The sequence below is a fragment of the Capronia epimyces genome (genome assembly GCF_000585565.1).
Source record: "Capronia epimyces CBS 606.96 chromosome Unknown aczIQ-supercont1.5, whole genome shotgun sequence".
NCBI lineage: Eukaryota > Fungi > Ascomycota > Eurotiomycetes > Chaetothyriales > Herpotrichiellaceae > Capronia > Capronia epimyces.
In genome coordinates, this window is record NW_006912908.1 from 970,897 (window position 1) to 990,112 (window position 19,216).

The following is a 19,216-nucleotide window of genomic DNA, read 5'->3' on the forward strand; positions in this document are numbered from 1 at the left end:
GTGAAGGTCTAGGGGTCTGTAGACTCCAGACTCAGAGAGTGTGAGACCCAGAGCCTAGGTGCTCAACGCAGGATTCAAGATTGTCCCAAGCATTATGGAGTCATCATTTGTCGCGCCGAACGGGGGATACGGGCCACTCTATGCTTGCGCCGGCCGTCGGCATGATGTAGAAGGAAACAGGGATTGTGCTGGGCCCTGGCAGTCTTGATGATTTCGGTCTTGTAGTGCGTACTCCGTCCACCTGGTCGACTTTGGAGACTACCGTAGATACCGCCGAACAGTTTACCGTACCCGTCCTCCGTACCTTAGGCACTCTGGACGCCATCTCGTATTGAAGTCACCTTAGATACAGGGTATATCAGGTACCTACACACCCCGGTAATAAATAGTAAGAGGCAAGGAGACCACAGCTGGCATCGCCTTGCTTGGGTGCTCAGTAGGGCAGCCGTCTGACCAGTTTCCAAGCCTCCTGAGTCCTCCTTAGCCCTCAGTCCTTAGCCTCAATCCTTAGCCCATCCCACACTGGCGCCAGGATATTCAGGGGGCACCAACATGACGATCATTGCCCCCATATAGAAGTGTGTGGAGTGGAAAGCGTCGAGTGGAGGTGTTCGCGAGATTTCATGTCACGCATGCTTATCGAGGCACTCGGCACTCGAGTATGGAGCACACAATTTGATCTCTAAGGTGTCCACCCATCGCGAAGGTGTCCGCCACAATATCGGACTGAAAACGTCAAGGCTGAGGGTGCTGTAGAGTACCACGCATTCTAGCTCGGTCCAGCCGAAACGCAGTCCATAGGCCATCATGGTTCAGACTACTTCGCTTACTGCTATCCCGGATCTGATGATACTGCAGATAGACGGAGCACTGAAAGTATCTTGAGCATGTCTACCACGGTCTCAGTGACAGTATCTGATACCGTGCTCTTTGAGGACATCTCACACTATGCCTCGCAGTACCTCGTCTTCTCCGTTCCACTCAAAGCTGTTCCTGTCTTTCGACAAGGATATTCTCTTTCTCGAAGGGGAGGACAGAGAGGCCACCGCCATGCCAGCCGCCGTCCCCTAGGACGGTCTACTGTATGCTCAGTCGCCCGTGGCCGTGGAGCTGACTCGACTGAAATCGCTGCTGCAGGTCACATCCTCGACAACCTGGAGCGATGATTCGTCCAAGCTCACGCTTCCTACTGACGGTGAGCGGTCCACATTGACCAACAGCCGGGAAATGCTGGCTTTGCGGCGGCGCACCGGTGTTGCCGGAGGAAAGTTTACTGCGGCAGGTTTGGTGTTTGAGGGACCCTTGACTTCAAAATAGCCCCATCGAGCCACGGGCTCGCCAAATTGATCGAAGTAGGTGATCTTCCCACAGCCTTGGGCTCTGGTGAAATCTTGGCCTCTAGCATACTTCTCCATGGCACGCGCGATATGGTAGGTACGCTGCTGTAGATCTTGGGCATCAGCGTCTGGGTCGTAGAGGTGGCCGATGTGAGCGAATGGGTGCCGGTACTTGCGCTCGAGTTCCCGCAGGTTCGACTTGTCGAGGTGACAGATCTGCAAGTGTTGCCCTTCTTGGAGGAGGACACCGTCTGCCACTAGCTGGCTGACTACTGCATCGAGTACCGGTTTGGTACATTGTAGGGGCTGAAGCATGGTCTGCAACTTTTCTTCGTTCAGGGCATAGCCGGACTGTCTTTGACTTGCTAACTTGCTAACAGCAAATCGCATGGCAATGATGTATGCAGGCAAATGCAGAACGCCTTCGTCAGCGGGAAAAAGGAGACAAGTATAGCAGAATCGCTCGGTTGGCGGGTCGAGTGAAGAAGTTTCATCATAGCCATAGCACTGCGCATGCTGCCAGTTGCCACAGACTTCACAGTAGGCCTGGACGAGATTAGGGAGAAGTCATGCATACATCGTAATTGGAGTGCTCACCAGCTGACCGGGCACGACTGCATTACCACACTCACATCTGAGGCGGTTCGATCGATTCCTCCGTCTGATAATCCCATCCGCAAGCAAACCTTGGTCAAAAACATTCCCGTCACCCCCAGAAACTCCACACTGAATAGCGTAGCAATGAACGAGAAGTTCTACCAGCTTGCTGATGCTGAGCCACGGACCATTCCTGCGGCTGGGGCTGGCCTCAGAGACGACAGGATCATCAGCAGCTCCGGCTTGATTGAGCTCCCCTACGGACGTTTCAAGGTCCTCAATCCGGCCTACCTGCTGCTGCCGCTTGCCCTGCCCAACTTGGATCTCGCTGAGCAGACCACTAGGCCCAGTTACCTTCAGACGTTTCCTTCCTGGGACTTGAAAGTCATTTTTTCGTTTGTCAGAGCGGGAATCTTTGAGCGTGGAGACTAGATCAGTGCTCCGGATTGAGGATGTCTTTTGCATTGCCTGTAATTGTCTGCTCATGGCAGCATCTTGGGGGTCAGGTGGCGTGTCTGTGTCTTCCGAGGCTCTTTGGCAAACACCAACGTTGACCTGATAATGTCCTGTGTCCAGCTTTCCCACAATATCTCCGACACCTTGCTCTAAGGCCTCACATATCAACAGGCGATCTGGTTCTTCCGGATCGTCTCTGTCCATGAACCCTGGCGGCTGGTAGATGTTGGGGCACTCGTCATTATAGGTGAGGCTCATGCCTAGCTTCCGGCGTGCTACTAATGTTTAGTATTCCACATCAGAGGAATGCTTGTGCCAAACCTGGGAGACGCGGGAGCTGTTTCAAAGAACGGAGGAGAGCGCGAATAGCGGCCTTGAAACTCTTGTGTAAATGCTCCAGTACGAAGACATGGTTCGTAGGACTGAACTCGACGCTGCTGACCCGACCGCCGTCGTAGGAAAACGTAAAGCAATAGGTTTCAAGGACAGTGGGAGTACTGCCATTGTTGTCGGTCACAAAGACTTGTAGGGTGTTCAAGTAGCCATGTTCTAGTGCTTCGAACACTCCATTTTCCTGTATTTCCGTAAGGTGATGCTTGACAGGCGTCACTGTGCACTCCTTACAAGCATCTCGAGTATCTGATCGGCACGTTTGTGGCCGCCACGCACCAAAATTCTAATCTCTTGCCCGCTTCGAGCGCCTTTGGAATCGAAAGCCTGGAATGTGGTGTACAAGCTTTCATCACTGACCAGGAGAGACGGGTCGATGTGGTCGATGTATCGTGTTTGGAGACACGGAGACATCCATGGGATGAGCTCCCTCGTATGTGCGATACATGCTAGAGAAGCGTTAAGGAAGATCTGAACTAGAGACAAGCTCTCTATCCGTGAGAGGCTCTGCCCGGGAGAAGCAAGAAGCAGATGCTGTTCGGCCATGGTTGCGGTGCACACGTAACAGTAGATGGTTGGGCAAGACGAACAAAGACAAAGGGTAGTGGCCATGTGACCTTAATGAAAGCATAGGTAGCCAGCACAGCTATTTTCTCCTCGCTCACCAGGGCATGCCTTCCGACCTGGGGTTTCTCAGACCGCAGCCAAGCTTGTCTGAATGTGGCCACCTCAGGGACACGAAGCCATGAACGAGACAGATCCGAAAAAGGAAGTGGGACTGGCCTCTCGGCAATATAAGATAATGGATTTGACCTCGACACTGTAGAATGTCCTGGACAAGAGGCACCCACCAGCTACAATATGTAACAGTTCCACGTTGGCCTTGCCATAGACCCGAGCAGAGAGAGGCTCAGCTCTGCTTATATTTAATTTCACCCTCCTCTTATGCTGTCCTGAATCTTCACATCAATTGCTCAAGCGTGCGTCAAGGACTGGACGAAGGACTCTGTTGGCTCGGAGAACGTGCATCTGCAGAGGAATAGCATATCATCGCATCCTCATCTCAGCCGGTTCGGAAAGGAGGACTGCACCAACTACCGAAAGCATCAGCATTTTTTATGACAGTCACACGATCTGATGCCAGAGCACATGCAGTCACAGTCCGTATGTTAATACCTGGGTAATTAGTAGTAGTACCTGAGGTGCTAAATGAGTTGTTGGAAGACTTCAGACTCAATGAACGTCACCGCAGACGACAAAGCGCGCCAAGCAAAGTCATTGCCGCTTGACTGCCAGTGCGGGCCCAGCACTGGGCGTGCATGCCAGTGTTAGTCCCTTTCCGCCCACTCCATGCCACTCTTCGGCATACCAGACGTTCTCGCCTCCTCCATTCTTTGTTGCAATCTTCATTCGACACCATCTTCCCGAAGGTGGACTTGTACGCTGGGTTCTGCTGCTCGGCGTTATGTTGTCCCCTGAAAGCAGTGTTATCCTAGTTTGAACCGTTGTTCTACTACCTTACGGTGGCCGGATATCGACTACCCACGCTTCGAACCGACCGATCCTATTCTCCCTTCTCCGACCCAGGTCAGTATTCTCGACAGGCCGATCTAATCACGAAGACATCGACCGAGCCACTCCATACTTGCTTCCACTGTTGGGGCAGCGAAGCGGTTTTCCGGTCGATTATATACGGAGGCGACGCGCCTGGCTGCATAAGTCGCTCACTGAAGCCAAATGCGTGTTGACTTCACGCCATCTAAACGCACACGGTGATCACAACGCGTGCAATGGAGGATGAAGAAATGATGGATGCAACTGGTCAAGACTCTCGCCAAAGCCGGCACTCGGTTCCGGGAAATGGACATAGGCCGCACAATCGAGGGTTTCCAGTGTATACTCGAGATGTTGACTCGAATTCCCTGCTGGGACAATTCTCGTTTGCTCCAGCTACGCAGACCACGGTCGTCACGACTACTACTACCACCACGACGAAATTTCCTCCACTTCTTCTACGTCCACCCCGTCGTATGCAAGAACTTGATCTAAAGCAATACCCCCTTGCAGCTACCCCCACGCCTTCATATCTACGGCAGATAAATTTTGAAATAGGAGGAAAGCGAACGGTCTTTCGTGAGGCAGAAGATACTACCGTGGCATTAGAACAGGTATAAGATATCACACGCATGATTGTGTATGTATACTGATCTCGATGCATAGTTGGAAGTCGAACAGCGAACACTTCGAAACGCAAACGGAACAATCCAGACAATTGAAGCATTCGAGCCCTGGACGGAGATACCGGACGATGGCTCAGCTAGCACATTTGTACAGATCCGTGCTCCAAACCGGCCAGCTTCCCCAGAATCTATCCCCGATAATGAAGAACAACCCCCGTTGCCAGCCCCGGCACTTACATCTAGTCGTCCTGGTTCTTCCATGGGACCCGGAGAAAGGATGACGGCAGATGTTCCCCGGCCACACATCCACGACATACAGGGATCGCACCCTGTGACACCAGAGACCCTTAACAGACCTCCCAAAATGAATCGTCGACGCATACCGCTTAGCACCATCAACCCTTCCAGAAGCACAAGCACACTCCTTCCGTCTCCGAGCGTGGATCAGCGGTCGACTTTTCCTAATTCCCGGCCTAGGGCGAGTCCTGAACTAACATCGCTTAACGAAGATGAGCCAAGTAGCTCAGTCAATGGTACAGCTGTCAATAGAATATCGCGGCGTGGTTCTTCGCAAGAGAGCGCCGTCCCTACTCCCCCAATCGACGAAGAGGCTGAGCCGAATCCAGTGAGGCCCCTGAGCAGACGAGCATTGTCGTCCGTGCCCTCACGGCTGCACGTTGCCGGAAGCCCATCAGCCCATGATGGCAGCCTTCCTAGTCCGAGCCTTTCTCCCGTGAGGGCTGCCGCCTCGCTGCAACATTCGGGGTATTTTGCAGGCGTGGATACTAATTCTGAGATGGCCTCGCAGCATCAGATAGCATCGAGGGTGCCCATTACTGAAGGACGACAGTCCAACCCTTTTCAATCTTTACAAGTCACCGATACGAAACCTCGAGCCAACTCTCGACAATCGGCTCCGTTCTTGAGCGGATCTGTTACGGACCTCCCCGCCATGCTCGATTATTTTGAGGCCATCCCTGACGAGCTCAAAAGCTACGTTATGCACCAACTACTCCGGCGATGCCCCAAGTCCACACTTCAAATAGTTGCCGATGCCGTCAACCCGGCTTTGAAGTGTGACTTCTTGACAATCCTGCCTCCAGAACTGGCGCTGAACGTGCTCAAATACCTCGACCTCAAGAGCTTGTGTAAAGCCTCGCAGGTGTCCAAAAAGTGGCGTCAGATGATCAACGGCGACGAAAGAGCCTGGAAGGAGCTGTTTGATGCGGACGGATATACTCTCGCCGAAGGCGAATTGCAAAAGGCCATCTCCGAAGGTTGGGGGTGGCAAGATCCCTATGGTCCGTATGGCTATGAAGCGAACCTGAACTACAGCAATGCCCCGAAGTCCGAGACCGAGGCGAACACCTCCCCCTCGACTCCACCTTCACAGAACCGATTCAGTGGAATTCTACGTCGATCCAAGCGTAAAGCGGCCACGATGCTGTCCAGTCGCAATAAGCAAGTAAAACGCAAGAGTTTGTCACGTGACTCGTCACTTGACGTCACATCGGTCGACTGGATGCAACGCGTGTCCACGGCTGAAGGCCCTTATAATGCGGCTAATGCAGCAATGCTGGCAGTGCCGCATCCAAGTGTCAGCTTACCGAGTCTGAAAGGCCTCCACCTCTACAAATCTCTGTACCGCAGGCATCATCTCATCCGGAGAAACTGGATGTTTGAAGACACAAAGCCCCAGCATCTTGCTTTCCGTGCGCATGACACGCACGTTGTCACCTGTCTTCAATTCGACAACGACAAGATCTTGACGGGCAGCGATGATAACAACATCAACGTCTACGAGACCCGGACTGGCATCCTCAGGGCAATACTGACGGGCCACGAAGGCGGGGTTTGGGCCCTGCAGTATGAAGGGAACACACTTGTTTCCGGCTCGACCGACCGGTCGGTTCGTGTGTGGAACATCCAAGACGCGCGTGAGACTCAGGTTTTCCGTGGACACACATCAACCGTGCGGTGCCTGCAAATCGTCACGCCGGTCAAGGTCGGCGAGAATGCGGAGGGGAAGCCCATCATGATGCCTAAGCAGCCCCTCATTATAACCGGCTCCCGCGACTCGACGCTCCGTGTATGGAAACTTCCACGGCCCGGAGATCCAGAATTCATCCAGGCTGAGAACGACAATGACGCCGATAACTGTCCTTATTTTGTGCGGACACTGACTGGCCATCAGCACTCGGTGCGAGCAATAGCCGCCCATGCAGATACTTTGGTCAGTGGCAGCTACGACTGCACCGTCCGCGTCTGGAAGATCTCCACGGGCGAGACGATCCACCGTCTCCAGGGCCACACACAAAAAGTCTATAGCGTTGTCCTCGACCATGCTCGCAACCGCTGCATAAGTGGATCCATGGACTATATGGTGCGTATCTGGGATCTCAATACAGGCTCCCTGAAGTACACCTTGGAAGGCCACACCTCTCTAGTAGGTTTGCTAGACTTGAATTGCGACAAGCTTGTTTCCGCTGCCGCCGACTCAACCTTAAGGATCTGGGATCCCGAGAATGGCCAGTGCAAAGCCACGCTGAGTGCACATACAGGCGCCATCACCTGCTTCAAGCACGATGGGCAAAAGGTCATCTCGGGATCAGACAGAACCCTCAAATTGTGGAATATCAGAACTGGCGAATGTATCAAAGACCTGCTTTCGGACCTGAGTGGGGTCTGGCAGGTCAAGTTTGATGAACGCCGCTGCGTTGCTGCTGTACAGCGAGATGGATTGACGTACATAGAGGTAAGCCCCGACCTTTCCGCACTCTTTGGCCCTGTATCTTTCCGCTAACTTGATAAATAGGTGCTTGATTACGGCGCTGCTCGCGATGGCGTACCCGAACACAATCTGGGCCGCAGGATCATCGTTGATGCCGACGGCTTCGAGGCCGAAGCCAATAACGATGATGGCGACATCCTGGAGTTGGACGACCGCACAGATGTGTGATTGGAAGAAGTTTTGATGACATGCTTTTAGGATGGCACGATGGACATGCAAACGATTTCAGAAGATACCCTAGGCACCATACCATGCCTCGATGGAACATGGAACGGTTAAGCATACTCGCGATGGGACCTATGTGGGGGTTTTTGCCCTTTATGACGCTTTACGATCGAAGACTCGAAGAAACATCGAGTCGCAGTTTGCTGGGCACCTGGGATGAATCTGCCTTCAGGATTGTTCCTTGCACTGGCGTTCGAGGACCGGAGGTGCCGGGAGTTTATGGTTTCTTTGGTCGCGGTCAATCTCGGTGCTATCCTCTGATGCGCATGCCTCTACCTACCATCGGCACCGCCTGACTGGGCCGCTTGACGTTGCTCTAATGCTCATGGTAGATATTTGTCTTTGGTGGACATGCAGGGAAGGGTTCGGCTGAACTGAACGAACACATAGTGTGGATGAGCAAGACATACATATTTTGCATTCCTCTAGTATTTTCAATTGGGTCCTCTTGCGACTAGAATGTAGAAAAATGCATGCGTAGTGTGCATAGGTGCGAGAGCAGGCGGATGTTGTTATATGTGCATTATGCCCGTGTGTGTACAGTGTATCCGTACGACATAAGGTGGTGAGTGATATCCTCGTCGAAGGTTCCAAGGCTGACGGTGTGATTGGTTCCGGCCAAACGCCTTCGTGTTTCGACTTTGCGCCTCCTCGGTCTGAAACAGCGCCATGGACCAGGACTTTTTCGATTGGGACGCTCTAAATCATGACTAGGATGTGAGCTGCTTGCTCCTGATCCTGCTTCTGTTTTTGCTTTTGTTTTCCCAGCGTAACCCGTCGCAGGACGATTGACGAGACCTTTTGGATTGGATATTCGTCGCATCGTCTCGTTCCCCAGGCCTGGCAGGACTCGAACCCTTCGGCACGGCAGAGATGGCATCTAAACCGTCACAGTCAGCGTCACCGTCACCGTCAGCGTTTCTCAAGCCAAAGGCATGGTACCGCCACGTCACGCTGGACGTTCTGCTCCTGATCCTAGCGAACTCAGTCTTCCACCCGTGGATCAGTCTTGTCTTCTACCTCTGCCTGGCGTCGATCCACAAGCACCGCGAACCGCTCGCCCACTACACGCTGTACTACACGGCGGCGCTGGCGGTGGTGGAGATCCTGGGCTGGATCAACCACCGCATCAGCTACGGCCGCCACCGCCGGGTGGAGTGGGAGAGCGAGGTGGCCATCATCACGGGCGGCGGCTCCGGCCTGGGCAGGGTGCTGGCGCAGCTGTTGTTGAGGAAAGGGGCCAAGGTGGCCGTGCTGGATGTCAAGGGGCCCGATCCCGAGGCTGAAGACGAGATGGAACGCTGGGATCTGCTCTGGGAGACGGTCGACCTGCGTCGTCGGGACCATGTCGCCCTAGCCCTAGACAGGATCGTCGATCAGGTACGTACGAAATTTCCGGTCTGGTCTGTTGGTGTCACTCGTTCTTTTCTCTTCTCTCCTAACCCTAGCCCTAACCCTTTCTCCATTCTCCCTTCTGGCTTTGGCTTGCATGTGATGTGTGTGATATGGCTTTGCTCGCTCCTCCATCCACTTGGCCGAGCATTCTCCTGGCGTATGTACTCTCCGGGGGGGTATGTACAGCTTCTACGCCGTGGAGAGATGGTTCCTACTTTTACGAGCGCAATGGGCATGGACTTCTTGTTTGGGAACGTGGCATTAACCTGTCCTACGTACGACTTAGCTCGGGTCTCCTACGATTCTGGTCAATAATGCCGCCACCGCCATTGCTGGCCTCCCTCTGTTGCCGTTGTCTGGAAAGCTACCGTCTCTTTCCCCAGAGCAGGTCAGCAACACGCTGACGGTCAATGCCGTGTCGCCCGTCAACACTCTCTCATTGCTGCTTCCTCGCCTCACTGCCTCTCCCAAGGGCGCGCATATTGTCACCATCTCGTCCATCCTCTCTCATCTCGCGCCCGCCCGCTTGGCAGATTATACCATGTCGAAAGCCGCCGCCTCGTCTCTCCACCAGACGCTCTGCCATGAACTTCGCAATCACCCGGACCCTTCTGTCTTTGCCAGAGTAAAGACTCTCCTCGTCGAGACTGGGCAGCTCGACACCCAGCTGTTCGCTAACAAGACGTCCCTCCCATTCTATGCGAATTTCTTCGCTCCGGTGCTAGAGGCAAAGGACGTGGCCAAAGAGATTGTGCGCACCATAGAGAGAGGAGATGGCGGTGTAATAAGGTCGCCGTTTTATGCAAAGTGTGTGCCTTTCTATAGCGTCTTACCAGGCACTCTGCAACTGTTGTTACGCCGGTTCAGTGGGATCGACACGGCGATTGGTGAGAGATCTGACAGGTTCTGAAGACCAAGACCAAATTGATATTTCTTTCTGGCCGGGATGTCGTATGGTATGCTGTGGATTTCGATACTGTTGAACAGAATGTACCACCGTGATGTTGATGGAAGCCCGTAGTCGAGCTCTTTCTCTAACGATATCTTATGAACCCTCATCCGCAGCTAGAGTCTCGTCAGAACAAGTTGAAAACGAGCCATCCCAACTTGGCGACTTTGGACTCTTTCAGTCATCCTCAAGGATCGTGATACCGGTTTCCTTGACCACCTCCGCAACACCGAAATCACTACCCTGTTCGTCGCCGGGGCTACCTCGTCTCGGAATTTCCAGGCCACCAGGCCTCTTTTTGACGTTGTTAGTCTCGCCATTTGAGCCGCCGTTTGTTGCAACCGGCTCCGTTGCTCGGTCTTGGTCTTTATCTTTCGCACCTCCCTTCTTCGCTTTCTTTCTATTTCGCTTCTCGCGATTCTTCTTGGTCTTCTCCTCGTCCCTCTTCCTCCTCTCTTCTTCCTCTCGTGCCCATCTCTCGTTCTCCTCTTCCTTCTTGGCTTCCTCATCCATGGTCCGCAAGCGCTCGTACTCTCGCCTCCGACTGGCTTTGTAGACGTGGAATTCGCCCGAGCCGGCGCCGGCAGAGGAACCCTGCACATTTGCGACGATCTCTGGCGGCGCAGGCAGCGAAGACTTCTTTTCACTTGACGGCGGAGGGAGGCTCACGGGTCTGCTAGGGTCGAGGAACAGGGATTCTATTTCATTTGCTTGTGCCGACAAGGGGGTGTTGGCGCCGCGAGCTCGTTTGATGGGTCGGCGAGAGCGAGGGTCCGCGGACGTGGGTATGGACTCGGGAATTGGTTCGGACATGGTTGAAGCTTGTTGAGGATAAAGGTGAGTTCGAGGGACGACTTCTAAGATAGCCCTGGTACCTGGTACGTGCAAGGCACTGCACGGCCTTTGGGACTCAGGAAAATTGTGTTGCTGTTGCGATCAACTCCGACGATGGCTGCAGAGAAAAGTCGAGAGCGCGGCAGGCTGAGCCTCAGCATGACTTCATCGGGCATGGGCATGCGGCCGGGGGATCATGCTCCACCGTAGTAGAATGATGCATGGTACGGTGCTTCATACTGCTCAACCGCAGTTTGATATGTTTGTTGTTTGTCCTGGCAGCCTTTGGTGCTTGGTGCTTGGTACCTACTACTACTCCTACCATACACAGTACTCATCTATTCTGGTCAGCCTGACGTATGGGGCCTACACCATCTCAGCCATGCTGTGGTGAGACAAGTGCTTGGTGATACGGATACGGACACGGATACGGATACCTTCACACATTGCTAATGCCTGGTAATGCCATGGCCTTGCGCTACGGCTCTGTGCCGAGGCTGCAATCCTCTGTCTTTGACCGGCTTCTGAGGGGTAAGACAAGACAACCGCCCGATAGGGACAGCCCAGATTCTGTTATTGCTACTCTGTACTGTGTTCCCGTGTTTCATCCTCTTTCCTCTTCCCCGAGTCTGCACCTGCGAGACTGATACTTAGGATGCAGTCATTCGGGCAGCACAAATAGAACAAGACAAATCCGACCGAATCCACCATGGCGTCCTCTAGCAAGTATCCTTACACAGACGTCATCTTCGGGGTCAAGGGGAAGATAGGGATCATAAAGGTGCGCCCGACGGACACTTTGCGTGGAAAATACAGCCCGGGTGTTCTGACCATATCCAGCTCAATCGACCTAGGTCGCTCAATGCTTTCGGCGGCACTCTGCTTCCCGAACTGGCCTCGGCAATCCGAGAGCTGAATGAGCATCCAGATACCGTTTTCACAGTGCTCACCGGTGAGGGCAGGTTCTTCTCTTCCGGTGCCGATGTGAAGGGTGAGTACAGGCGTGTGCAGATCTGGCTGTGGGGTTGAAGGAATGAATGATGATATGGATGTTTCGACATTTATCCGGGCACTGGGGAATGAAGCTGACTATCTCCCTATTTCCAGCCAGAAATGCGCAAAACCAAAGAGAAGAATTCCCCAATCCCACAGCGAAGAAACTCAACTTCATGGCAAGTCAGACGACGAGTAAGACACCCCTCTCCAGCCATGGCTTGTCCTTGCTGGTTGCTGTGTCGAGTAGGCAATTGACGGCTGCATCCCAGCTTCGGCCGTCGAGATCCTCCGCTCCTTGATCGACCACAAAAAGGTTCTAGTGCTAGCCCTCAACGGCCCCGCCGTGGGTGGCGGTGCTGCCTGGTTTACGGGCGTCGCAGACATTGTCCTGGCAGCTGAACGCGCATACCTCCAGGTCCCGTTTAGCGAGCTCGCGCTGGTCCCTGAATTCGGCTCGGCAACCTCGTTCGCGCAGTCTATAGGTGTTCATCGTGCCAACGACTTCCTGCTATTCGGCCGCAAATTGACCGTCGAGGAGCTCGAGCAGTGGGGTCTGGTCAACCGGATTTTCCCAAGTGAAGGGTTTCACGACCAAGTCATTGAGTTCCTGGAGGGACAACTCGCCGTCAATGATGGGAAGAGCATGATGGAGGCCAAAAGGTTACAGAACATCCCACTGCGCAAGGACCGGTTGTTGGCCGTGTACGACGCGGCGGATGCATTGGCGGAGAGAGTGATGGAAGGGGCGCCAGACGAGCGATTTGCGGCGAAAAATAGGGAGTTACACCGTGAGTATACCGCGACACTCGAGGATGTCTTGCCATCTCCAGTTTCCCTACAAGTTTATCAATATCTCAGATGGCTGACCACGACGGACTAGTGAAATCGGGGTCCCGTTCAAAATTGTGAAAATCATCAGAAGGCTTTGGCAGGACTGGGAGGTCGCAGGCGAGCATCCAGACGACTATATACTGTTTATGGCCGTGGCGCCACCATACTAGAATATCAATCGTGATTCTCAAGCTGGTATAGGGCTCATTTTGACACATTGACATATTTCCAGATGGCTTAGATACACCATACACCATACACCATACACCATACACCATACACCATACACCATACACCATACACCCTACACCCTACAGCCACCCATTCTCTCACTCGGTGGGGCCTACCGTAACGGCTAGCCAGGGTGCCTAGGTAAGTACATGTAGTGGGTAGCCCTTCCCTTGTCCATGAGCGGATAAGAATCCGAACTTGATCGTCGTGTCGGAATAGGATCTACCCTTGCCTTGATGATTGCTCTATAAAGTCACGAATACATTCGCTAAGTCCCCATGGGGTTGGTATCTGCCATGGATGACAAAATACCTAGGTAAGGTAGATATCTGCCATGCCTCGTCTCGGGGTTTCGGTGCGCTACTGCAGGCCTACCTACCACCTACCTACCATATAAAGTGTCCTCCGCATTGAGTTTCCGCTGGCAGTTCCTATAGACGGTACGTACGTCACCACAGCAGGGTTTTGCCTTTCAACCCCATGCAGAGGGGACGATAACGGGCTGATATCAGAACCAAATCAGATGAGATCAGATTACAGTGTGGCGTTGCGGGGGGGAAGATAGACTGCAGAAGGGTAAGGGTAAGGGTAAGCATGAGGATTAGGTCCTCTCTGGGATCACTATCACTGTCACCGCCAGTCCTCCATCCTATTCCTCAGCCTATTCCTTGGCCTTCGCCTTCGCCTTCTCCTTCTCTGAGAGATCATCGGGTATTTCTCTTTCCGGCAACCATGGATGACGAACATGTGAAACAGCTCCCGACCAGCCATATCGAGGAATCTCCCCATGATGCTCGCGCACTCATCACATTCGAGGGCCTCTCCGCCGAGGAGGAGCAGACGCTGGAGAAACGACGTGAGTGCAAAGTCGACGTCGACATGCCCACCCGTGGCCTCAGGTTGTGTCGTTTTGCTGGTGCTGATGACATGCGATGGCATACATCACATAGTGGTGCGGAAGATTGACCTGCACTTGATCTCGTCCCTTTTCCTGTTGTTCATCTTCAACATCTTGGACCGAACCAACATTGCCAGTGCCCGGCTTGGTGGGATGCAGACCGATTTGGGTCTCAGTGATACCCAGTACCAGACCACCGTCGCCATCATGGTGGGTGTTTCGTTCTGTGTTCTGGACTTGCCGTTCCTATTCTCCATACTTGCCATTCCCATTCTCCATACTTGCCATTCCCATTCTCTATACTGACATGGACATGTTTGCTGCTCAGTTCGTCGGCTATCTGCTCGGACAGGTGCCCAGCAACATTGTGCTCACTCGAGTGAGACCTTCACGCTATCTCCCTCTCGCCATTTTCATCTGGGGCTCCATCTCCATGTGTGCGGCGGCCACCCAGAACTTTGCCGGAATCATGACTGTGCGGATCTTGTTGGGATTTGCAGAGTCGCCGTTCTTTTCCGGGGCGGTGTAAGACCATGACTGATTCCTGATCCTGATTCCTGATTCCCCCCTCCAGCTACTGCTTCTACCACATAGATTGATAGACTGCAGTATTACTGACACCTTATATGTGGTGATCATGTAGTCTCTTGATCAGTTCGTGGTATAAGCCTGCCGAGATGCCCCTCAGAGTGGCTCTCATGTACTGTGGAAGTACCATTGCCAATGGATTCGGGGGTCTCCTCGCGGCCGGTGTGCTGAGTGGCTTGGATGGAGCCGGCGGTCTCCAGGGATGGAGGTGAGGACTAATGGGACGTTCCCTTTCCTCCTCCTTCTCCTCCTCCTCAGACGCTGACCATACCCCTGCTCGACTTAGGTGGCTGTTCATCATCGAGGGGGCCGGCACGGTGGTGGCGGGGATTCTTGCCCTCCTCCTCCTCCCGGATTACCCTCGGTCTGGCCAGCGGAAATGGCTGTCTGAGCAGGAACAGCGGTTCGCCGAGTGGCGACTGGCGCGGGCGGCCAACGACGAAATTGACGAGAACGGCTCGATCAAGGCCGCCTTGGTCGATGCAGTCACCGACTACAAAACATGGGTTCTGGTGGTCATTCAAGTGTGTCTGCTGTCGTCTCAGACGTGGACCTACTTTTTTCCGGTACGCTCAGGCTGACTTCGAGTGTCGTGCTATGCCATTTCTCATTTCTCATCTGTGGCTTCTGTGGCTCCTATGGCCTTGGCCTCTCTGACGTCCGGACGCTCGCTGACATGACTGTGACTGTGGCTGTGGCTGTGACTGTGATTGTGACTATAACTATATCTATAACTAACGTATTCGCTCACAGTCTATTGTCAACACCCTAGGATTCAGCCATACGGTGACGCTCCTCATCACGGCGCCAGTGTATGTGTTTGGATTCCTCACCTCATTAGGCAACTCGATCATGGCAGAACGCACCCACCAGCGTGCCAGTCTGATAGTGTGGCCGCTGCTACTGGACATTGTGGGCAACATGATGGTCATCAACACACATTCCCTGGCTCCCCGATACGTGGGCATGTTCCTGATGTGTGCCGGCTCGTTCTCGGCCTTCAACGTGATTGAAGCCTGGGTGGCCAGCACCGTGCCTCGCACCCGCACCAAGCGCGCCGTCGTCTATGCCCTGGTGAACCTAATTGGGAACTCGTCCAATATCTATGGTTCGTACTTCTTCCCCAGCTCCGACGCTCCTCAGTTCCGCATGGCCGGCATCATCCTGTCGTCCTTTGCTGGCACCGGCGCCGTCGTCGCCGCGGCTTTGGGGGCGTGGTTGCGATATCTGAATATCCAGGCGACGCGGGAGGAGCAGATTGATGGACTGCCACGTTACAAGTATCTTTGGTGAGGGGTTAGCACCTTGAAAGTACCTCTGTGAGTGGCGAGCACGTTATAAATACCTCTGGTTAGTGGTTAGTGGTTAATAGTTAATGGTGGGTGGTGGGTGGTGGTGGTAAGCACCTTACTACTACCAAGCAGGAGCCTTAGGGTTAGGGTTAGGGCTAGTGAGATCATGCGCTGCGCTTGCCCCCCAAACCCCCGCCATATGCTAAGCCCACCCCGCCTAAGGAACCCCTAAGCCCAACGCCTAAGCCTCCTAAGCCTTAGGGCCCCCGCCCCCGCTCCCGCCCCCGGTCGGCTATCTTGTTAAGAGGTTGCAACCTATGTGTCGGAAATCTAATCTTCGCCGCCCTCACGTTTCTGCTCCCCTCCTCCTCCTAGGCAACTCAATTCACACTCTCACTCCCACTACTCACTCGGTCTTTCTCTTCAAAGTTCCAACCTCCCAGGAGCACCGTTCTATTGATCCTAATCCTTCGGTTGCGCGCAGGAGAAAGGAAAGGGAACAAGAAACAAAAAGAGAAGAGACAAAAGATAAAGGACAAGGAACAGGGAAAAGGACTAGGACCAGGACCAGCATAGCGCAAGCAAAGAATCCGAACAAGGGCGGAAATCTGAAATCTTCTCTCTGGCGCCGGCGCCCGATGGAGACATCGATATCGCCCCAGTCGGCGTCGGCGCAGCGTGCGCGGAAAAGGAGCAAGGTCACGCGAGCGTGCGACACGTGCAAAGCACGAAAGAAGGCCTGCACGGGCGAAATGCCCTGTAAATTCTGCCTCTACTCATCTCTGACCTGCACCTACAATGTCCCATACCACCGAGGTATCGCTGCCGCCCCGGTGGCCTCGACGACGACGACGGCGACGGGCGGCGGAGGTGGTGGAATACCCAGCAGGAAAAGGCCTCGTCCTCGTGGCCATTCCTTGTCCACCTCGACCTCGACCTCGAGTTCCCAGGATCCAAACTCCGGAGACGGAGACGAAAACGGAAACAGGTACCCAGGTCAAGGTCTCACTTCTGCCCATTCTTTCCTGGAGCGAGCGGTGAGAAAGCTCTACTGCTCACGACGCGTGGTGGACACGGCGTCGGAGGACGGCCCTGTGTCGATATTCTCGTACGGCGATCGACCGGGTCCGGCCCCGACCACGCAGAGGTCGGGGTCCCAGATGCCGATGCAATGGCCGCCGAGAGCGGAGGTCGACTATTTGGTCGCACGCCATTTCGAGTTTGTGGCCCCGACCTATCGACTGTTGCATCGAGGCACGGTGGAAGGATGGGTGGATCTTGTTTTCAGCCAACAGCAACAGGACACAGAAAGGTCAAGACCGGCCACAGGGCTGGGTGTTTCGTCGGCCGCCAAGGCGATCATATTGGCCATGTGTGCCGCGGCGTCGTTGTTCTACAACGTGCATGACCATGACCGGCCTGGGCAGCATGCACACGCTTCCCCGTCGGATGGTCATGGACATGGCCAACCCGGCGAGACATACTATGAGATGGCGGAGGAGCTTCTCGCGCACGAACACGGCCCGCCGAGTCTCGAATCCGTGCAAGCGCGACTTCTCACCGTCTTGTACCTGCTCAACACGTCGCGCGTGAACCGAGCCTGGTTCAAATTTGGCCCCACGGTACAACTGCTGACGGCGCTGGGCATGCACCGCAAACAAGGGCAAGGACAAGGACAAGGGCGTGCACCACCCAGGCCGGTGCCGTCGGTGTCGTCGGGCCCGGTGACGCTGGAATGCACCAAACGCGTCTTTTGGTGCTGCTTCCTCCTGGATCAATACTTGGGTCTCATCACCGGCCGACCACGCCTGCTCCACGAGGAGGACATCGACCAGGACTACCCGCGGCTCATCAACGACGAGAATCTCGACGCCCACGTCCAGCCATCCGGGGATCCATCGCAAGGCCCATCTCGATCCCGACCTCGTCCCCTTCACCTGCCGGCGCGCGATTGTCTCATGCATGCCCCGGTCTGCCACGCCAAAATCGGCTGCATCTTGGCCCAAGGCTGCCGACAGCTCTACTCGATCCGGCGCATCGACCGAGAACAGGAGACCGTCATCATCGGCTCCCTCATGGACCAGATCCGTCACTGGCACTCGGAGCTTCCTCCCTTGCTGGGCGACTCGGTCTGCCCCAGCAGCCTGGTGTCGACGTTCCAACGCCAGCTGACCGTCATTCGCCTGGCGCGATATCATGCCGTCATGTTTGTGACGCGGCCACTGCTCCTTCGAGATTACGCCACGACGGCGACCACCACCACCACTGAGCCGCCGGAATATCCCCTCCTCCGACAGTACCTCCGGTCGTGCATCACGACGGCTCGGGACACGCTCGACTTTATGCTCGAGCTCGTGCAAGAAAATCTCCTATTCCCGTCCTTCTGGTACACGCAGTACATTGCCTTCAATGCCCTCTCGATCGTCTACGTGTGCCTGATCCACACCAAATGGGGCCGCATCCCGCACGCCTGGTTGTTTGCCGACACCGACGCCGAAGCCGACGCCGACATGGCGCTCAACCCGGCCACGTTGTACAGATTGGCCGAAGAGGTCCAATACCATCTCGGCCAGGCCTCCAAGAGCAACGCCGTCGCCTGGAGATACAACATTGTGCTGGACACGTTGCGCGAGGAGGTGACGGCTCAAACTGCGAGTACTAGTACTGGTACTGCCACTGCCACTGCCACTGCCACTGCCACTGCTACTGCTACTGCTGCCGCCCTCCAAGACGAGGTCCGGTCGGCGCAGAGGTCGTCCTCCTCTACCCAGACCCAGACCCATGCTGACAACAGCAACAGCAACAACAACAACAACCGGAACTATCTCAATCTATCGTCCGTTTCCCTCCCATTTCCATTTCCACTTCCACTTCCGGACGAGAGCCACGGCGAATCCATCTTTGAATCCTTCCAGGCTGCCGAGCAGCCCATCATGAATTGGGAAAGCTTCCAGGACCCTTCGGTCTTTGATCCCCGGGGTGGGGATAGGGATGCCTTGGGCGGGTTTTTCATCCCGTCGGGTCCTTCTGAGGATCTCGGCTTTGGGTTTTGGGCCCAGAGTTGACATGACTATGAATGTGATTCAACGGTGGTGACATGATTATGATTGTGATTCAGTGGTAGCGGCGACATGTTTGCAGTCGACCTTTCAAACCTGTCTATACTGAATTAATATCCTGGGTGCCCGTTGTCTAGTAGTAGTGGCGACCGACCCGGGATTGCATT

At 54.5% G+C, this 19,216-nt stretch overlaps 7 protein-coding genes across 7 annotated transcripts; 5 read left to right on the forward strand and 2 right to left on the reverse strand.

Annotated features, from left to right (window-relative positions):
- Positions 1-1,088: 1,088 nt before the first annotated feature.
- Positions 1,089-3,326, reverse strand: A1O3_06280 (uncharacterized protein; the record flags this gene model as incomplete). Its single annotated transcript, XM_007736400.1, has 4 exons — positions 1,089-1,883; positions 1,935-2,665; positions 2,712-2,964; positions 3,015-3,326. The coding sequence occupies 4 exons, from the start codon at positions 3,324-3,326 to the stop codon at positions 1,089-1,091; spliced, it is 2,091 nt and encodes a 696-aa protein (XP_007734590.1).
- A 1,244-nt stretch (positions 3,327-4,570) lies between these two features.
- Positions 4,571-7,919, forward strand: A1O3_06281 (F-box and WD-40 domain-containing protein CDC4; the record flags this gene model as incomplete). Its single annotated transcript, XM_007736401.1, has 3 exons — positions 4,571-4,948; positions 5,001-7,715; positions 7,776-7,919. 3 exons carry the CDS (start codon positions 4,571-4,573, stop codon positions 7,917-7,919), a joined length of 3,237 nt encoding a protein of 1,078 aa, XP_007734591.1.
- Positions 7,920-8,849: 930 nt separating this feature from the next.
- On the forward strand, positions 8,850-10,281 carry A1O3_06282 (uncharacterized protein; the record flags this gene model as incomplete). The annotated part of the gene is made up of 2 exons (XM_007736402.1): positions 8,850-9,356; positions 9,658-10,281. 2 exons carry the CDS (start codon positions 8,850-8,852, stop codon positions 10,279-10,281), a joined length of 1,131 nt encoding a protein of 376 aa, XP_007734592.1.
- Positions 10,282-10,497: 216 nt separating this feature from the next.
- On the reverse strand, positions 10,498-11,133 carry A1O3_06283 (uncharacterized protein; the record flags this gene model as incomplete). The annotated part of the gene is made up of 1 exon (XM_007736403.1): positions 10,498-11,133. The coding sequence occupies one exon, from the start codon at positions 11,131-11,133 to the stop codon at positions 10,498-10,500; it is 636 nt and encodes a 211-aa protein (XP_007734593.1).
- A 730-nt stretch (positions 11,134-11,863) lies between these two features.
- Positions 11,864-13,030, forward strand: A1O3_06284 (uncharacterized protein; the record flags this gene model as incomplete). The annotated part of the gene is made up of 4 exons (XM_007736404.1): positions 11,864-11,935; positions 11,995-12,145; positions 12,262-12,342; positions 12,420-13,030. The coding sequence occupies 4 exons, from the start codon at positions 11,864-11,866 to the stop codon at positions 13,028-13,030; spliced, it is 915 nt and encodes a 304-aa protein (XP_007734594.1).
- Positions 13,031-13,944: 914 nt separating this feature from the next.
- On the forward strand, positions 13,945-15,991 carry A1O3_06285 (uncharacterized protein; the record flags this gene model as incomplete). Its single annotated transcript, XM_007736405.1, has 6 exons — positions 13,945-14,068; positions 14,163-14,320; positions 14,439-14,635; positions 14,754-14,906; positions 14,985-15,264; positions 15,452-15,991. 6 exons carry the CDS (start codon positions 13,945-13,947, stop codon positions 15,989-15,991), a joined length of 1,452 nt encoding a protein of 483 aa, XP_007734595.1.
- A 637-nt stretch (positions 15,992-16,628) lies between these two features.
- Positions 16,629-19,055, forward strand: A1O3_06286 (uncharacterized protein; the record flags this gene model as incomplete). The annotated part of the gene is made up of 1 exon (XM_007736406.1): positions 16,629-19,055. The coding sequence occupies one exon, from the start codon at positions 16,629-16,631 to the stop codon at positions 19,053-19,055; it is 2,427 nt and encodes an 808-aa protein (XP_007734596.1).
- Between the last annotated feature and the right edge of the window lie 161 nt (positions 19,056-19,216).